The sequence below is a fragment of the Hyla sarda genome, chromosome 10 (genome assembly GCF_029499605.1).
Source record: "Hyla sarda isolate aHylSar1 chromosome 10, aHylSar1.hap1, whole genome shotgun sequence".
In the NCBI taxonomy this organism is placed as follows: Eukaryota; Metazoa; Chordata; class Amphibia; order Anura; family Hylidae; genus Hyla; species Hyla sarda.
In genome coordinates this window covers 106,435,650-106,455,261 of record NC_079198.1, presented here as the reverse complement: position 1 = coordinate 106,455,261, position 19,612 = coordinate 106,435,650, and the positions used below count along the sequence as shown (strand labels likewise).

The window sequence follows — 19,612 nt, the reverse complement described above, 5'->3', positions numbered from 1 at the left end:
GATGTCATGAGCACAGTGCTCTCTGCTGACCTCTTCTGTCCATTTTAAGAACTGTTCAGAGTAGCATATGTTTGCTATGAGGATTTTCTCCTGCTCTGGACAGTTCTTAAAATGGACAGAGATGTCAGCAGAGAGCACTGTGGTCATGACATCAGAGAAATCTAAAAAGATAAGCATTTCCTCTGTAGTATACAGCCCCTAAAAAGTACTGGAAGGATTAAGATTTTTTTAATAGAAGTAATTTACAAATCTGTTTAACTTTCTGGCACCAGTTGATTTAAAAAAAAATAAAAATAAAAAACTGATTTGTAAATTACTTCTATTTAAAAATCTTAATCCTTCCAGTACATTTTATGGGCTGTATACTACAGAGGAAATGCTTATCTTTTTAGCTTTCTCTGATGTCACGACCACAGTGCTCTCTGCTGACCTCTGCTGTCCATTTTAAGAACTGTCCAGAGCAGCATATGTTTGCTATGAGGATTTTCTCCTGCTCTGGACAGTTCTTAAAATGGACAGCAGAGGTCAGCAGAGAGCACTGCGGTCATGACATCAGAGAAATCTCAAAAGTAAAGCATTTCCTCTGTAGTATACAGCCCCTAAAAAGTACTGGAAGGATTAAGATTTTTTAATAGAAGTAATTTACAAATCTGTTTAACTTTCTGGCACCAGTTGATTTAAAAAAAAAAAAAAAAAAAAAAAGTTTTCCACGGGAGTACCCCTTTAACCAAAACATCAGCTGTATTGAGATTCATGAATTTGTTTACCTTCATACCTTACGAGCAACGAGAAAAAAAGTTCAAAACAAAACAAAAACAGAGATTGTGATATGATAATATAATACGGTCATATACGGCACCTGTAGAAGCATATCTCCAGGCTCAATGCGTCCATCTGCTGCTACAGCGCCACCTTTCATAATGGATCCAATATAGATTCCTCCATCTCCACGGTCATTGCTCTGCCCCACAATACTGATCCCCAGGAAGTTGTATTTCTCTGGTAAGACAAGATCATAGCAAAAGGTTAGGTCTTCTAAGGCGCTCCACTTCTAGCCAAGTGCACTGGACATTGCCAGGTAACCAGAATGAACACATCTATACTAAGATTCTGTCTACATTAAAGGGGTATTCCGGTGGAATTTTTAATTTATTTTCTAAACTAACTCTGAGTACAGTATATTCCCTAATTACTCCTAACACCCTTCCTGCCCTTAAAAAAAATTCCAAGCTTTAAAAAGCTGTGTATCATACCTTTCCCCTTGCTGACATTGTGTGAGCTCACGGCAGGAGAAAGTAGGCGTTCCCTAGCAGGCGTGATGTCATTGAAGCCTGTGAGAGCTGTGCCTTGCCATGCCCCACACACACTTCCTGAGTTTGGACTTCTGCTGGTCCGGGTGGAGAACAAACTAACTGTTTGACTTGCAGCAGGGAACAGAACAGAGCCACCTAGTGGCCGTTTTTTTCGATCACATTAAAGGGGTACTCCGGTGAAAACCTTTTTTCTTTTAAATCAACTGGACGCAGAAAGTTTAACATACAGTAACCCCCCGACCTACGATGGCCCCGACATATGATAAAATCGACATACGATGGCCTCTCAGGGGCCATCGCATGTCGATGTCAGCATCGACATACGATGCTTTTATATGTCGGGGCCATCGCATTAACTGCTATCCGACAGCGCAAAATGCTTAAGCTGCTGTCGGATAGCAGTTTAAGCATCCCGGGCAGGTTCACTTACCTATCTCCGCTGCTCCGGGTCCACTTCGCGATCCTCCGGCGTCTTCTGTATCTTCACCAGGGTCCAGGCCTTGCTTTCCGGCGTCGTTATTATGTCACTACGCACGCCACGCCGGCGCAGCAGGGTAATAACGTCACCAGAAAGCGAGGCCCGGACCCTGCAGAAGATGCGCAAGACACCGGAGGATCGCGAAGAAGACACCGGAGCAGCGGGACAGCATCGGGAGCCCCTGGAACAGCAGCGGGAGCAGTGAGGACGCGGTCCGGAGCGACGGGGACAGGTGAGTACAGCTTCCTATACTTTACATTGCACGGATCCCTCAACATACGATGGATTCGACAAACGATGGGTCATTTGGAACGAATTACCATCGTATGTTGAGGGACCGCTGTATTTGTAAATTACTTCTATTAAAAAATCTTAATCCTTCTAGTACTTATTAGCTGCTGAATGCTACAGAGGAAATTCCTTTCTTTTTGGAACACTGATGACATCACAAGCACAGTGCTTTCTGCTGACATCTCTGTCCATTTTAGCAACCATGCATAGCAGATGCATAGCAGATGCATAGCAGATGTATGCTAAGGGCAGCATGGTGGCTCAGTGGTTAGCACTGCTGCCTTGCAGTGCTGGGGACTTGGGTTCAAATCCCACTAAGGACAACAATAAATAAAGCGTTGTTATTATTATTATAATAACGTCAGCAGAGAGAACTGTGCTCGTGATGTCATCAGAGAGCATTCCAAAAAGAAAAGAATTTCCTCTGTAGTATTCAGCAGCTAATAAGTACAGGAAGGATTACGATTTTTTAATAGAAGTAATTTACAAATATGTTTAACTTTCTGCCACCAGTTGATTTAAAAGAAAAAAGGTTTTCACCGGAGTACCCCTTTAAAACATATAAAGGTTGAGAATTTTAACAGCAAGTAAATAGCAAAGTGTCTTATAATTTCAAAAGGAAAATTATATTAAAATTTTAGTTTGGTGACAGGTACTCTTTAAATCAACTGATGCCAGTAAGTTAAACAGATTTGTAAATTACTTCTATTTAAAAATCTTAATCCTTCCAGGACTTATTATCTGCTGTATACTCCAGAGGAAGTTCTTTTCTTTTTGAATTTCTTTTGTCTGACCACAGTGCTCTCTGCTGAAACCTTTGTCCATATCAGGACCTGTCCAGAGCAGGAGAGGTTTGCTATGGGGATTTGCTCCTGCTCTGGACAGTTCCTGACATGGACAGAGGAGTCAGCAGAGAGCACTGTGGTCAGACAGAAAAGAAATTGAAAAAGAAAATAACTTTCTTAATAGTATACAGCAGCTGATAAGTACTGGAAGGATTAAGATTTTTAAATAGAAGTAATTTACAAATCTGTTTAACATTCTGGCACCAGTTGATTTAAAAATATATATTTTTCCACCGGAGTACCCCTTTAAGATTCCAGTTCCACTTAGAATTTCCACAAGAAAAATCAGAGAGGAATTCGCTTGCAGTAGCCTTCTATTGATTTCAATAGGATTCTGCAGCTTAGTTCAGACTTCGGAAGTTCCATTGCAGAACTTCCAACAAGGAACTGGGTTCTGCCAGAAGAATGAACATGCTAGTTTTTTGGGTGGAATCCCAGCGGAAAAGCCCCTTATCGTTAGAACTTTTGAATTTTGGTGCTTATTTTCCCGGCAGAAAAAAAAAATTTCAAATCAATTGGCTCCAGAAAGTTAAACAGATTTGTAAATTACTTCTATTAAAAAATCTTAATCCTTCCAGTACTTATCAGCTACTGTATGCTCCAGAGGAAGTTGAGCTGTTCTTTTCTGTCTGACCACATTGCTCTCTGCTGACACCTCTGTCCATGTCAGGAACTGCCCAGAGCAGGAGAGATTTGGACAGTTCCTGATAAAGACAGAGGTGTCAGCAGAGAGCACTGTGGTCAGACTGAAAAGAACAACTCAACTTTCTCTGGACCATACAGCAACTGATAAGTACTGGAAGGATTAAGATTTTTTATTTGAAGTAATTTACAAATCTGTTTAACGTTCTGGCACCAGTTGATTTAAATTAAAAAAAACATTTCCACCGGAGTACCCCTTTAATGACAGTAGCCAGAGATAGCTGAGCATTGCACTTTACCCTCTCCGGCAACTACCATCAACAATGAAGGACGACTGCTGCTCCATTCTGATGGGAGACTTGGGACCCCCTTCAAAGGGGACACAGTAGTCAGAAAATCTGCCCCGAGTGAATATATCTGTATATTAGCATCTTGTCGGTGTCCCTATTTAGAATGCACCTGTCTAATGAGAGGTATCATGACATATTTGACGGTGCTGTCACTTACCCATATTAAGTGTGACGGTGATGATATTTAGGGACATGGTCGAGTCTGTAATGCTGCTGAACGATGAAGACTGTGGAAGAGAACGTAAGATGGAATCAGAAGCAATATTTACTGTGCGCTGCTAACATCTTAAAGGGGTACTCTGGTGAAAACCTTTTTTCTTTTAAATCAACTGGTGCCAGAAAGTTAAACACATTTGTAAATGACTTCTATTAAAAAAATCTTAATCCTTCCAGTACTTATTAGCTGCTGAATGCTACAGAGGAAATTCCTTTCTTTTTGGAACACTGATGACATCACGAGCACAGTGCTCTCTGCTGACATCTCTGTCCATTTTAGCAACCATGCATAGCAGATGTATGCTAAGAGCAGCATGGTGGCTCAGTGGTTAGCACTGCTGCCTTGCAGTGTTGGGGCCTTGGGTTCAAATCCCACTAAGGACAACAATAAATAAAGAGTTATTATTATTATAATGATGTCAGCAAAGAGCACTGTGCTCGTGATGTCATCAGACAGAATTTCAAAAAGAAAAGAATTTCCTCTGTAGTATTCAGCAGCTAAGAAGCACAGGAAGGATTAAGATTTTTGAATAGAAGTGATTTACAAATCTGTTTAACTTTCTGGCACCAGTTGATTTAAAAGAAAAAAGGTTTTCACCGGAGTACCCCTTTAAAGATATAGGATTGACTTTTGTGTTAACTGAAAAATGATCAGAATCTGCACAACTGACCCTGTCGATTTGCCTCATCTTCTGCTTCCGTCTCCTTCGTTTGTGCTTCCGTATAAGTCTTGAGGATGTGCTTTGCTCCGTGGAGCTGCTTAACCTGTAGAAAACAAAAATGTATATTTATTATTCTTTTACATTCTACTTTATATTTATTATATATGATTCACACATTGTGATTAAAGGGGTATTCAGGGCAAAAACATTTTATCCCCTATCCAAAGGATAGGGGATAAGATGTCTGATCGCGGGGGGCCCGCTGCTGAATGGAGGGGGCGTGGCGTGACTTCACTTCCCCAGTCCCGGAAACCCGGAGATTTCCGAAACTGGAGACGTGACGTCACGCCACGCCCCCTCCATTCATGTCTATGGGAGGGGGAGTGACGGCATCACGCCCCCTCCCATAGACATGAATGGAGGGGGCGTGGCGTGATGTCATGTCCCCAGTCCCGGAGGTTTCCGAAACTGGAGATTCAGCACCCGCATAGAATGCAGGTGTTGCAGGGAGATCGCGGGGGGTCTCAGCAGTGGGCCCCCCGCGATCAGACATCTTATCCCCTCCTTATCCCCTCCTTTAATTTCATTGCATTAATCTTAAAGGATAAGTCGAGTAAAACAAAACGTATCAGATTGTGGGGAGTCCGACTGCAGGGACCCTATATCTCTGGCTCTCCTATAGAGATGCATGAAGGGGACGTGTTGACCACCGCACGAAGCTGCGTCCGACACGCCACCTCCATGAAGGGGAGAGCCAGGGCATCGCGCAATCACGGGCGTCCCATCAGTTGTAACCCCCGCGACTGATGCTTATCCCCTATCCTGCAGATAAGTTTTGTAAAAATAGCTGAGCCCTTGCACTTGGGTCTATATTGGCTGGAAACGTTCTGACCCAAGGAGCACTGTCTGAGCGCTCGCATTAGTGGAGTCCATCAGCCCATTCCACACAATTTAGTAACAATTATGCACTCAGAACTTTTGGTGTCACTGAAAGATCATTGGAAATCTCTGACATTACCTTCTAAATCAGTGATTCCCAACCTTTGGCTGTCCAGGCATGCTGGGAGTTGTAGTTTTGCAACAGATGGAGGCACCCTGGTTGGGAAACACTGTTCTAAATAAAGGCTAATTCAACCCAATGGGGCTTATGTAGGGTCAACGACCTTTAGTAAAATAGAAGTCTCTGAGCTTTGCCAAAGGTGTTCTGGTAGAGGTCTACAGAGGAAGATTCTGGTTTGTCTCATAATCCCCAGTCATGTTTCCAGGCTCTTTTATGGAACAGGCACTGACTCACACAGTATCTACCTCAAATAGGTGGCACTAAAAGGCCAGTTCTCTTCCTTCTGGAGGAGAGTTACTTTGCATTCAGAAAATTATGGTGAGAATGTGACTTTAATTATACACTATAGGGAAAAATGTAGCAAATTTTTTCTCCATAACGAATATTTCAAGTTGTATGTAACCCAAAACTAAAGATCCTCAAATCATTTCTTTGTCTTCTAAAGACTAGAGTGGAGAGATATTCTCCCAGGAACCAATCCCAGCTCGGCTAACAAGCTCTGGTAAAGTGAAAGCTGAGCTGTGATTGGCTGCTGTGGGGAAATCCCTCCATTTTGTTCTCTCACACTGTTTGATAAATCTGGGCCTAGGTGAATGTTGTGTTTAGGCGCATTGAGATGAGTCCCACCCATTCAAGATATACAGGGACCTTAAAACATTTAGGGTATGCTCACACTGCGGAATTCTCCTGGAATTCCGTGAGTGGAATTCCGCTCAGTGAACGTTAGCATCAGTGTGAATGGGTCTTCCACGAGACCCGTTCACACTGCAGAATTTCAGCGGCGGACAATTCCGCCACTGAAATTGTTCCGCACAAAGAAAGAACATGTTTATTCTTTGCGCGGAAGTCCGCGAGTACTGCATAGCCGTCAATGGTGACAGTGCAGTGCCGTGGGGTCATACCGCCGGCTGCCAGGCTGAAACTCCGTTCGCGGAGATTCAGCGACATAGATGATGCAAAACTACAACTCCCAGCGACACAGATGTTGCAAAACTACAACTCCCAGCATGCTGTCCGGACATGCTGGGAGTTGTAGCTTGGGACCGAAGTCCAAACACGGGCCTTCGTCATCATCCAGACCCCCCCCCCCTTTAGTTTTCTACTGACCTCCCCTCAGTGGGAAGGAAGGGTGAGCTGGTCCGGGCCATCTATGCTGCAGGGACCGTTCGGTGGGAAGGGTTAGTCGTTCCGGGCTGTCCATTTTCACTGGGAGGCCCTGTTCTCGTCTCCGCTCCAGGCCCAGCCCTGGACTAGTGACGATTCCTTGACGACGACACGCAGAGAGGTCACGCTGCTGCGCACGGACATCCCTGTGCGTCGTCGTCAAGGCAACGTCACTAGTCCGGGGGTGGGCCCGGAGTGGAGAAGAGGGCCTCCCGGTGAAAATGAATAGCCCGGAACGACTAACCCTCCCCACCGGACGGTCCCTGCAGCATAGATGGCCCAGACGAGCTCACCCTTCCCACCGAGGGGAGGTGAGTAGAAAACTAAAGGGGGGGGGGGGTCTGGATGATGACGAAGGCCCGGCTGCAGGTTGAAGACCACTGAGGGATTGACAGGCGGTGATGATGAAGGGGGGGGGGGGGAATGATGACGGGGTGACGATGAAGGGGGGGGGAAGATGATGACGGGGTGATGATGAAGGGGGGGATGATGACGGGGGTGTTAATGACGGGGGTCTGGATGATGGACAGGGGGATGATGACAGCCTTTGGCTGTCCGGGCATGCTGGGAGTTGTAGTTTTGCAACAGCTGGAGGCACCCTGCTTGGGAAACACTGCCATAGGCCCACATGGTCTGCGTCTATGCGATACAGGGTATAGTAAGCAAAGGCTTGTACCAAAAGCTAGACTCATAACATCCTATGCCTGTCATTGAACTGAACACTGGAGTAGGCCTCAATGCAAAATCTGTAACATGACCACCCCCCCCACCCCCACCCCCACCTACCATGTGCCATTAATAATACTGGTGCAATCTTATGTGGCAGCGAAGCATTTTTTGTCCCCTCAGACTTCAGGGTCTGGGTGCAAATGCTACCTCTGCCCTCCGTACAGCTCCTCTCCCGTGTATATGTATATATAATAGGATTGCCGTATCATTAAATATTAATTCCAGCCAGATGTGTTTTATTCATGCTTATGGCGAGAAGGCTCCTTGGACAAATGAAAAAGCTCATATTGGGGGGGGGGGACATGTTAGTAGGATTCTTTCATCTTCAGCCCTGCGTGTCCGAGATCTGTACCCGTGAAATTCCTGCAGTAATTAATCTGCTCTCGGGATGACAGATCTTCCTACACCGCCGGCAGCAATGATTTCATTCTTGGGAGAAGAAGCCTGAATATGCTGGTGAGATACAAGACGCAATGTCACACGGAAGACAAAGGCGTGACTGGTTGCTGTACACTAAGATATGTCTTTACATAGGCCTTTCCCCTATTTTGCCAGAATTTGCAGAAACGCGCTTTGTCTTTCCGGATGACGGCTGGAAATATGTAAAGTTGCTGGTGCCTTCTGGCCGGCAAGTTAATTATAATCTACAATAATTGCAGAAAAAATGTAATTTTCCAGGCGGTTTAGTAAGAAGAGATGTGGGGTGGGGGGCGGTGGGGTGGTGGCGGTCTGGGGAATAGTACTTATGCAGCGAGCAGCTGAGCTCAGCTTTTATATAGGGGTACACAGTGTGAATATGTGCCTGTAGGACTGTAGAAAGATGTGGATTTCAATGGGCACTCTCATTAAAACTAATTTTTTGCACTCCTTATGGTAAATAAAAAATATTTCTAATATACTTTGTTTAAAAAAATGAAGTGTTCTATGTTTAATTTGTGCTTAAAAAAGCCCAAGAGCACATTCTCCCCCCCATCTCATTCACAGACTTGGGACCGAAGTCCAAACACAGGAAGTGCAGGCTGGAGTGCTGAGGGGAGGGGGTGTGTCCAACCAACAGCATATGGCAGTTAAGTGTGAGAGGAGCTATGATTGGATGAGGCTGGACACACCCACCCCCTCAGCACTCCAGGCTGCACTTCTGTGTTTGGACTTCGGTCCAAAGTCTGTATATGAGATGGGGGAAAATGTGCTTTTGAGCTTTTTTAAGCACAAATAAAACAGAAAATGTCATTTTTTTAAACAAAGTATATTAGAAATATTTTTATTTACCATAAGGAGTGCAATAGCAAAAATTAGTTTTAATGAGAGTTACCCTTTAAACATAAATTAAATGGATCACACAGAATAAAACATTTTATATGCTTTTTTTCCCCCTATAAATAGTGCAACATCTGTTCATGGAAAACAAATGGATGTCCAGCGCAGGTAGAGGCAGAATGTGACGTGTTTCGGCCCTGTCGTTGGGCCTTAGTCAGTATGACTAAGGCCCAACGCCAGGGCCGAAACGCGTCACCTGTACCCATGTCTTGTATGCACTGAAGTTTTTACCGCAATAAAGAGCATTGTTCTGCATCTACCTGCGCTGGACATCCATTTGTATTTCAATTTACCTACTCAGGCGTTGCCCGCGCCAGTCCGTGCTCTGCGGGCTTGGGAGGAGAGCTGGACTCCACTCTATACCAGCTGCATCTGTTCATGTATGTGCTATTGCAGCTCTTCCTCAATGGGGGCGAATTGCAATACCAAACAGAGGACATAGACAGAAGTGACACTGTTTCTTGGGCGGGGGGGGGGGGGGGGGGAGCAGATCCTCTTCTCTAATTTTGGATTATGATGTAATTCTAAATCCAATCAGTGCTTGCTACAGAGATAAAAACTACCATCACTGATGCTCTTTTAGGTATCTAAACCTGAAAACAAGTAGCTTTATGGCTACGGTAGGTTCACATCATGTTTTTGCTATACAGTTGTTGCACATTTAGGTTCATACGTTCCAATACATTGTCCACTGGAAGCAAAGAAAAAAATGGACCATCGATGATACTTTTTTGTAACTGGACAAAGTGAGGCAGTCTACACTTAAGAAAACCCCAAAAAACATACAAAAATATAAGACAGCAAACGTGGACACAAATTCAACACTGGAGCATATGTTTTTATAGTATATCGCCGATTGATACCTCAAAGGTGTGAATAAAGCCTTACCAAAAGGCAAATGGTGTAGCTTTACCGTATCCTCCTCAATGCTCATGCTTGATGCACCAAGTCCATAGACCCTACTGAATAAGGTCAGTGCAAGCAAGTCTCCGAAGGACATTTACTGTATGTCAGGACATCATGGGATGTCGGAGAATTAACACCCCTCCTGTGTTATTCTCTAAATAAAGCTTAGGTCCTGTGATCTCCCCTTCCTAAGACTCCACACCCCCATCCCCTATCACTCTCTGCAAAGTGTTTGACTTAGTGTAGGAATGTAGGTGCAGCATGTGGTACGATGTACAGCACATGGAGATCTGTGCTGTAATGTTGTACTGTTGCGCTATGTACGGTAATTGTAATAATTTATTGCTTCATAGCCTACACTGTGTCACAGTACATTGTATGTTTGACTATGATGATGGGATATGTATGATGGCAGTTTATGGTCTAATTGTGGCTGTGGTGAGCAATCTGGAAGCATCTGGCGCACTATGGCAGGACACACTTGTCAGGATACAAAAATTATGTGTCAAAGAGTTTGCCACCAAAGTGCCAGCCACAGATACCTCCCATACAGTGCCTCATCCCCAGCGTACCGCTGGGGATGAGGCACTGTATGGGAGGTATCTGTGGCTGGCACTTTGGTGGCAAACTCTTTGACACATAATTTGGGAGCCATTGTATGTGAAGGCACTTATACAGCATCTATACTAGCACACTGTGCCGAAATTTCTGGACAGTCTGTAAATACTGAGATCAGTATGCTCAACTATATTCTCATATTACTAATATTCAGATTTTAAGTTGTCCAAAAATAATAATAAAAAAAAAATTGGTCAGCATTTTTGGCACGCACTAAGGCTGCATTCACACCTCATTTTTTATATATGGGTGCCGGATCCGGCTGGGGGAGGGGAAAACCGGGCGCTCCTGTACCCCGGCCGGATCAGCCCGTGACTCCATTTACTTTAATGAGCCGACCGGAGTCAAACGGTGACTCCGGTCGGCTCAATTTTGACCTGTATGCAGTTTCCTGACCGGACCTAAAACCGTAGTATACTATGGTTTTAGGTCCGGTCCAAAACCGGATACGGGTCAAAACTGAGCCGACTGGAGTAACCGTTTGACTCCGGTCGGCTCATTAAAGTAAATGGAGTCACGGGCTGTTCCAGCTGGGGTACAGGAGCGCCCGGTTTTCCCCTCCCCCGGGGATCCGGCACCCGTATGTAAAAAATGAGGTGTGAATGCAGCCTCAGGAATTGTTTGGGGGGGGGGGAAGCACAGAGGCACATTTGCGCAGTATGCTATATAACATCCTAGATTTGATTTAGCATGTCACGCTATTTTGTTACATATTGTACGACATGTTTGCATGAAATGTGTTATTTCATCCCCTCCCCCCTTTCTATGTGCATTTTTTGTATACCATATTACTGTTGTTGTCATCCCCTGATGAACAGCTGTATGTTATAAGGTACACGGGGAAACGCGTTGGGATATACAGGTGTTCATCATAGGAGAATTTAACTATTTATGATCTGTGCATTATCTTGATATTATTTTTCTATTTATTTGACTACTATGGGAATTTTAAAGGAATAAATAAATGAATGTTTTTAGCTCAATGTAATAGTTTGGATTTTTCATGTTTGCACGAAGTGCTCCGCGGTGTTAAAATGGTCCTTCTCCTAAAGCTTGTTTCCAAAAACATTATAGAGTTCTTGTCAGGACTCAAAACTTTTCCCGTATCCATTATTTCTTCGTCTGTTCTTCCTGTGCGATGACAGCTGTGATCTAGATTTCCACACTCATGTGTCTATGAGGATTTACATCAACCCATCAATTGTAACTCGTCTATTCGTCTCTAAACTCTAACCTCCAAAACAAACCCACTGTCATCTCAGATGCTTCCCACCCCTGTCAGAGCCTGCAGGATTGAAGCCCCGGGGAAGGTGTCTTGATCTCTGGGTACTAAGCATGCCAGATCACAAGCGGAAAGAAGAGATGTGATGACAAGGAGGCATCTGCTGGAGAGGAGACACACCTTGACCACAGCCACCATGGCAAGTAGAGTCTTAACTGCTTGGTGAAATCTTATCAAGTTTTGGCTTGTCTTAATGTATTGTTGGAAATGTTCTGTACTTCGCTGTCAGACATAGAAAATAGATTCACATAAACCCTGAAAACCTAGGTCCAGGGTACAAAGGTCCCATTAAGAGACTAACTAAAACTTCGCTTTTAATGAATAAACATGCCAAAAACAGGTGAATTAGTGATTGTTAAAATTAGCATTTATTATCCTCTGTATAAGACTTATTAGGACCAGCCGGTCACTACAATAGAGGGAGCTATCTCTCTACTGATAACCTATTTAGATGGTAGGGCCTACAGGCTCTTCTCCCCTGGTAATAGAAATCAGTGAGTGGTGCCTACAGGCTATCATCACCCTCTGTTGATTATTATAGGTTCTTCCACCTTATAATTAAGTGTAGAGGTGTAATGCCGTAGACTATTACCACTCTCTCCTGGTGAAGCCTGCAGGCTATTTCACCTTAAATGTATAAAGATGAGTGGCACTACAGGCTATTACCATTCCCTACTGGTGGGGCCTGCAGGCTCTCCGCCTTTCTAACAGGTATAGATCAGAATTGCCCTAAAGTAGTAACAACTACCTATTGGTGGGGACTATAGGCTCTTCCACTGAGATGATAGCAAACCACTATGTTAGTGTTCCAATAGAGGTAAATAGTCAGCGTCTATTTATCTCTATTGGAACACTAACATAGTGGTTTACTATCATCTCAGTGGAAGAGCCTGAAGGCCCCACCAATAGGTATTTGTTACTACTTTAGGGTCTATTTATCTCTGGTATGGCACCACTCACTGATTTCTATTACCAGGGGAGAAGAGCCTGTAGGCCCTACCATCTAAATAGGTTATCAGTAGAGAGATAGCTCCCTCTATTGTAGTGACTGGCTGATCCTAATAATTCTTATATAGAGGACAACAGACGCTAATTTTAACAATCACTAATTCACCTGTTTTCGGTATGTTTATTCATTAAAAGCTAAGTTTTAGTTAGTCTCTTAATGGGACCTTTGTGCCCTAAACCTAGGTTTTCGGGGTTTATGTGAATCTATTGAATTGGTCCCAGACTAATCTGGGTTCCTTTGTGATCAGACATAGAAAATGATAGAAGTAATATGATATGTGCTCAAGTTTTACTTGTTTTTTCTGTTGTTTTTTATACTGTACTAAAGTTCAATTTGGGGTTTTCTACCAATAAATGGATCAGGAAGGAAACCAAAGATGATCCCTCTTTAGGAACTGCTTTCTCATAATGATGTCTAAAGGAAAATGTTCTTTATTTACCAATGACACGTTTCGGGATTAACCCATCCTCAGATTGGCATCAACATGCCAATCTGAGGAAGGGTTAATCCCAAAACGTGTCATTGGTTAAAGGGGTATTCAAGGCAAAAACTTTTTTATATTTATCAAGTAGCTACAGAAAGTTAAACAGATTTGTAAATTACTTCTATTAAAAAATCTTAATCCTTTCAGTACTTATGAGCTTCTGAAGTTAAGGTTGTTCTTTTCTGTCTAAGTCCTCTCTGGTGACACCTGTCTCAGGAAACGCCCAGTTTAGAAGCACATCCCCATAGCAAACCTCTTCTAAACTGGGCGTTTCCCGAGACAGGTGTCATCAGAGAGGACTTAGACAGAAAAGAACAACCTTAACTTCAGAAGCTCATAAGTACTGAAAGGATTAAGATTTTTTAATTTACAAATCTGTTTAACTTTCTGGAGCCAGTTGATATATATTAAAAAGTTTTTGCCTGGAATACCCCTTTAATACAGAACATTTTCCTTTAGACATCAATGTCTATGTGATTTTATGGGAAAGCAGCGCCTAAAGAGGGATCATCTTTGGTTTTCTTCCTGCATCTACTAACAGATAAACTTCGGTCTATCTGAATATCCCTACAGCCTCGCAGCAATCCCAGGAATTTTCGGCACCCAATGCAATTGGGTTATATGCGCGTATCCATTGCGCTCAAGGTGAGCATATACTAGCCCCCTGACCCTTTGGTTTACTAGGATAACGCACCAGGTGCTTTGTGTGGTTCTTTTTTCTTGTCCTTCTCCAATAAATGGATCAAACAGAGTCTGTAACACAGTCTTAACATTTTGACAAAAGTTCACCTGGGTTGTTTACATTTTCTACTTGAAAAGTCACAATCTTTTACGGGACTGCCCAACAGAAGTGGAACACTAGCAATGTGACAACTTGGGTCCTACAAAATTGGTACACTTACTTACAAAATTGGTACACACTGACATTTTAACAGGTCTGATGTACTGAAAGTGTAGTACTGATGGGGAAGAATCCAGAACACTGCCACACAGATGGTTCATAGTTCTAGAACACTGGCATGCTCACAGCAGAATGCATCTAATGGTACAAGGGTGGCTGCTTTCACTTACCAGCAGCCACCATTGTGGCAGTATTCTAAAACTGTTAAATTGTCAATATTCCAGTGTACTAGAATACTTAAGGCGCATTTCACACTCCGATGGAAGAATTTCAAAACCATCTGCTGCCCTATCCCTGCTGGACTCATGCTGGACCCATTTAATTCAGAAGCTGACTCTGGTCAGATCAAATTGAAGCAGACTACAGACAGTTTTGAAATTCTCCTGTCGGAAAGTGAAAATGTGGTGTCAATGCGCCCAAAGAGTTCCAGAACACTGGAATATTGAGAGGGCTGTCTAAACTTTCCAGAACACTGGCACACAGATGGCTGATAAGTCTAGAAAACTGGCATACTGGTAACTAAAAGTTCTACAACACTACCACATTGGTGTGAAAGAGTTCTGAAACAATGTCATACTGGTAATTAAGTTCTACAACACTGACACAAAGAAAGCTAAGAGTTCTAGAACACTGCCACACTGATGTAACAGAGTTCTAGAACTGACACAAAGTGTAAGCGTTCTAGATCATCGGAAAATTGGTGTGTAAGAGTTCTAGAACACTGGCATACTGAAAGCAATAGTTCTAGAACACTAGTAAGCTGATATCTAAGAGTTCTACAACACTAGCACATTAGTAAACATTGGCACACTGGTACTACTCAGGGTCCTAGAATAAGTATGACTAGGAATGCCAAAATGAAAATGGGAGGTGGTACAAGCTCCCAGCCTTACATAGCTCACAAACATTGCTCCGGTACATACCTGCTAGTGTTGTCCTCATCAGAGTCCACAAAGCTGCTGGAATCCAGCTCGCTGCTCATCACGGTGGACGTGCTGTCATATCCTCCAGTCTCCCGTATACGCTCCACTTTGGGGTGCCCATTGATTCTTGGAACTATCACAGAGAATAAAGAATGTGATAAGGAAGAGTTCTATCAGCAAACAATAAGATAACATTTTTGATCAAAGAAAAAAGTTTGTAGCATCCGAGAGGCAAAAAACTGTGCAAAGTACAGTACATTTAGCAAAGCAACGTCAAGTGACATGTAGATAAGGGCAACTGGGGAAGAAATATCATCTTACTCAGTGTATGTCTTCCTTTCATCAGAATGAAAAATGGAGAACGCTGACACAGAGAGACAACAAAGCTGAGAGTAGGTCATGCCTTTAATCAGACTAATAGGCGCTGTCATGTCCAGGGTGTTTGAAGTGAGGTGCCCACAGTGATGAAGATGAAGGAACATTACTTCAGTCATAGCGGGCCCCTGTCACCATCTACCTGGAACGTAGCTCCTACAGGACGTCACCGACTCCTGCCTGCTGTCATACCCGCACTAGGATCTAATTGTACCAAGAGAGTAGTAGGAGGTAGAAGAGTCATTCTTTTTCATCAACTTGCTAAAAAGTCTTTTCAGCCCCAAGGTGATGATCAGTATGACAGTCCAGTTTTATACGAACAAGCATAGTATGGTTGACTTGCCCTATTTTTTCTTGTCTCTTTTTCTCACTGGGATCCATATTTGCCATGTGGTAGGGAATGGCAGAGTAGATCAAATAAACTTACAATTACCTCTCTGATCGAGGGCTGCTACAGTGGAAGTGTCCTGGTTGGTCACATGCAACAACAAGCGATCAGCGTCGCTCAATTGGGAATAACGTGAGGGATGAGTATATATATATATATATTTTTTTTATTTATCGCCCCTGTGGGAGTTTAGCTCTGTAGAGATGGCACACGGCAGTAAACAGCAGTCTGAGACAGTGACACAGTCCACATGCACGTCTTCTCCTGCTCTCGTAATTGGTTCTGAAGCCATCAAAATGTCATCCAAAAATAGGAAAAAGTGAGGATTAAAGATAAAAAATCAGTTAACTATAGATAAAGCAAGTCCTTACACATAAAAGTAAGAAAGATCTGCTGGGAGCTGTAAATCACTGTCTATTTCAGTGTTTCCCAACCAGGGTGCCTCCAGCTGTTGCAAAACTACAACTCCCAGCATGCCCGGACAGCCTTCGGCTGTCCGGGCACGCTGGGAGTTGTAGTTTTGCAACAGCTGGAGGCAAACTTTTTGGGAAGCACTGGTCTATGTAGAGGACAGAAGCTTCTTCAGGGTCCTGTACAGAACACGCAATGTCCTAAAAAAAAGTAAAATGGAGTCGCCCTCACCTGGTGTCCAAAGGAGAAGCTAACCCTGGCACAGGTAAAGAGTACAGAACATGTAATACCTCCCTGTACTGTAGGGGGCGCTACCAGACACCAGTCAGTGCATGTACTTTAGGAACACACAGGTTTTACCAGTGAAATGTCCATTCTGATTGGTCGGCTCTTCCAGCCATTGACACGTTTCGCAGATTCCATAACATTGTATGTTGAGTCTGGTTTAAAGTTACAATGGTCCAGAAAAGACCATTGTATGTTGAAACTATTATATATTGAGGCCGTTGTAAGTTGAGGGATCACTGTACTTTTTTTTGAGTCTGCTTTTTAAGGCTGCAGCCTTCCTGAGTACAACTCCCAAATGAGGGTCACGTTCCCCTTAGCCTCCATAGGCAGGATGACTCTCAGCTATTCTTGTTTCCCAGAAATAAGCTTTTTCCAGCACATGGGCTTGGCTTATACCTGCAGTGTCCACGGAATGAAAGGTCCCACTGCCAATCCTTGCTTTTATGCCATAAAAATCCAGACCCGAAAATAGGATTTACTAAAAAATCCCTAGCAAGCTAAATCTTTCCAGGAATTTAATCATTTCTGGATTTCCCATATCTCACCCAGCTTTGGCATATTTAAATATAATCAGTGGGGTATCTTCCACTAGACTAACAAGGCCTAGGCCTGGGGCAACATGTAAGATCAGGCACAGTGCCCTTTACGAGTGTGGTCCTCACAGTGCTTGGATCTCTTGATGGTCTATGGAAATCGATCATTCCACAGTTGGTCCTGGGACAGGTAGGATTGGTGAGTGAGGCTGTGTGGTGTGGAACGGGGCTGTGGCTGGGAATCGCTGTACGCTCTGGTAGAGGAGGCTTCTTTCCCCACTAGTCGGCAGTATTGCAGACAAGGTTTAGAAAGATTTAAGCAGTGTCAGCTGTGCACCATAAGGCTGAGGGGAGTAGGCGCCATGATGGGCTGTATCACCCAAGTGTACAGGCCTAGGGCAGCAGAAAACCAAAATACATTACTGCAGATAATAGATATCTTAGGGAAATATAACGATCCCTGACCACCATCCCTGTCACTGTTTTACACCTCCCAATTCCTGCCTTTTACTAAATGTTTGAAAAGCACAGAAAACCCCTTCAATTTAAGCTTACCGAATACCTCCATATAGTGACAAGATACAGTAATAGAGCCACATACAGCCCATAATACCCTATAGTGCTGTCCTACAGTTCCCACATAATACTACAATTCAGCTCCCCAATTAACACCACCATAGACCGCTGAATAATACTGGGTATATTAGTTTCTATGCAGAGCTCCCATCTTTGGAAACCCCAGAAAATCGTCATTAGGCAACTACCCCAGTATGCCACCCCATTTGCCTAGGATACCATCAACCATAGGGATCTATAGTGATGTAAGTGCAGTAGAAAGTCTTGGTATTATAACCAGGGCACAAACAGTTAAACAGGTACAATATGCCCAACGGAATGGGGCCTCAAAGTCAATATTTTTGCGTTGCCCTCCCAATACCATTGTTCCTGCGGAGGGATATTCAATTGAATGACAATGGATTCAACCTCCTCAAAGACATTCCCGTAGAAGCCTTTGTTGTGTAGGTGTTCCATATGAATTGTGATATAATGATGCCGTGAAGCCCAGATTATACCTGATCACAGCCTGAAGCAACCTTCCCAAAGAATGCAAAAGTGGTTATATACATAATACATTACAAATCATCGCGTCTCAGCTTTCAGTCCTATCACCTGACAAGGCGTATATTGGGGAGGTAAAAACATAACCACATCTATTTCATATATGATTCTAGAGACATCTTATACCACACCAGGCTCAGCATGTAATAGGCTTAGGAGGTAGTTTTGTCTTCAGATCCCTCCCTGGGCACCGACCTAAGTTTTCTAGACAAAATGACTTTCGATCACAGATGGAAAACTGCTCCGAAACAAAACAAAATCTAATCTGCTCTCTACGCTTTTTATCTTCACGCCCGGATTCAATTTCTTTACCTCAGAATAACTCGGTTTCCAAAGAATGGGGGCAAAGAGGCAATGTAGAAGATTATCAAGAATATGCATGTTGTGCCTGGGTGTGTTGGTGCCGATGATGTAAGAGAAATACAAAGAAAGGCTGGGTGGTATGGCCAAATATGTGTATTGCGGTATTTTTGTAACTTATGGCAGTTCACGGTGTATAACGGTATTCCCCCCCAAAAAAATTTAATTATTAGCCCAGCGCTGTGCTGTTCCCATCGAGGTACTACTCACGTCAACCGCAAGCGCTGCTCTCCTCATCCTCCTGTTTGTAGCGGCTGCCGGTGCTGACACTCTATACTGTATGCCTATGTCCGGGCTGCAAAAGGTAAACAAAAATACATTTTAACGCATGTTCCTACATTGGCCTTACATTCTCCCTGGGGACGTGAACGTCGGACAGCCGTCAGCCTATCACCGGCCGCAGAGATGTTCCGCCTCGGCGGGTGATAGGCTGAGCCCACTGTCATGTAAGAAGCCGGCTCCTTACATGACAGTGCGCTCGACCTATCACCGGCCAAGGCGGAACATCGCTGCGATAGGCTGACGGCTTTCCAATGTTCCATTCCCTAGGAAGCTGGTCCGGACCGACGGGGAAGGTGAGTTAAAATTTATTTTGTTTACCTTTTGCAGCCCGGGCATAGGGATACAGTATAGAGCAGTGGTCTTCAACCTGCCAAAGGCTGTTCGGGCATGCCGGGAGTTGTAGTTTTGCAACATCTGGAGGATGAAGACCATTGGTTTAGAGCGTCAGCGTCGGCGGCCGCAACAAACAGGAGGACGAGGAGGGCAGCGCTTGTGGGTGACATATGTGAGTAGTACCCCGATGGGGACAGCGCAGCGCTGGGCTAATAATTCATTCATTACCAAGGGGGAGGGACCAAACCGGTATTGCGGTATGGGTTAAAATTCATATCGTGCAGCACAAAAATTTCGGTATTCGGTATGAACTGGTATACCGCCCAGCCCTAA

The 19,612-nt window shown here is 43.8% G+C and overlaps 1 protein-coding gene across 3 annotated transcripts in view; it reads right to left on the bottom strand.

The window, feature by feature from the left end:
• The window catches only part of DVL1 (dishevelled segment polarity protein 1), a 257,194-nt gene that overhangs the window by 55,235 nt on the left and 182,347 nt on the right, over positions 1 to 19,612 (bottom strand). For all 3 annotated transcript variants that reach the window (XM_056543323.1, XM_056543325.1, XM_056543326.1), the window contains exons 5-8: positions 15,191 to 15,323; positions 4,807 to 4,900; positions 4,077 to 4,146; positions 860 to 999 (exon numbers count right to left, since the gene is read on the bottom strand). In XM_056543323.1, coding sequence (XP_056399298.1) covers positions 860 to 999; positions 4,077 to 4,146; positions 4,807 to 4,900; positions 15,191 to 15,323 — 437 coding nt within the window. The remainder of the gene's footprint in view (positions 1 to 859; positions 1,000 to 4,076; positions 4,147 to 4,806; positions 4,901 to 15,190; positions 15,324 to 19,612) is intronic.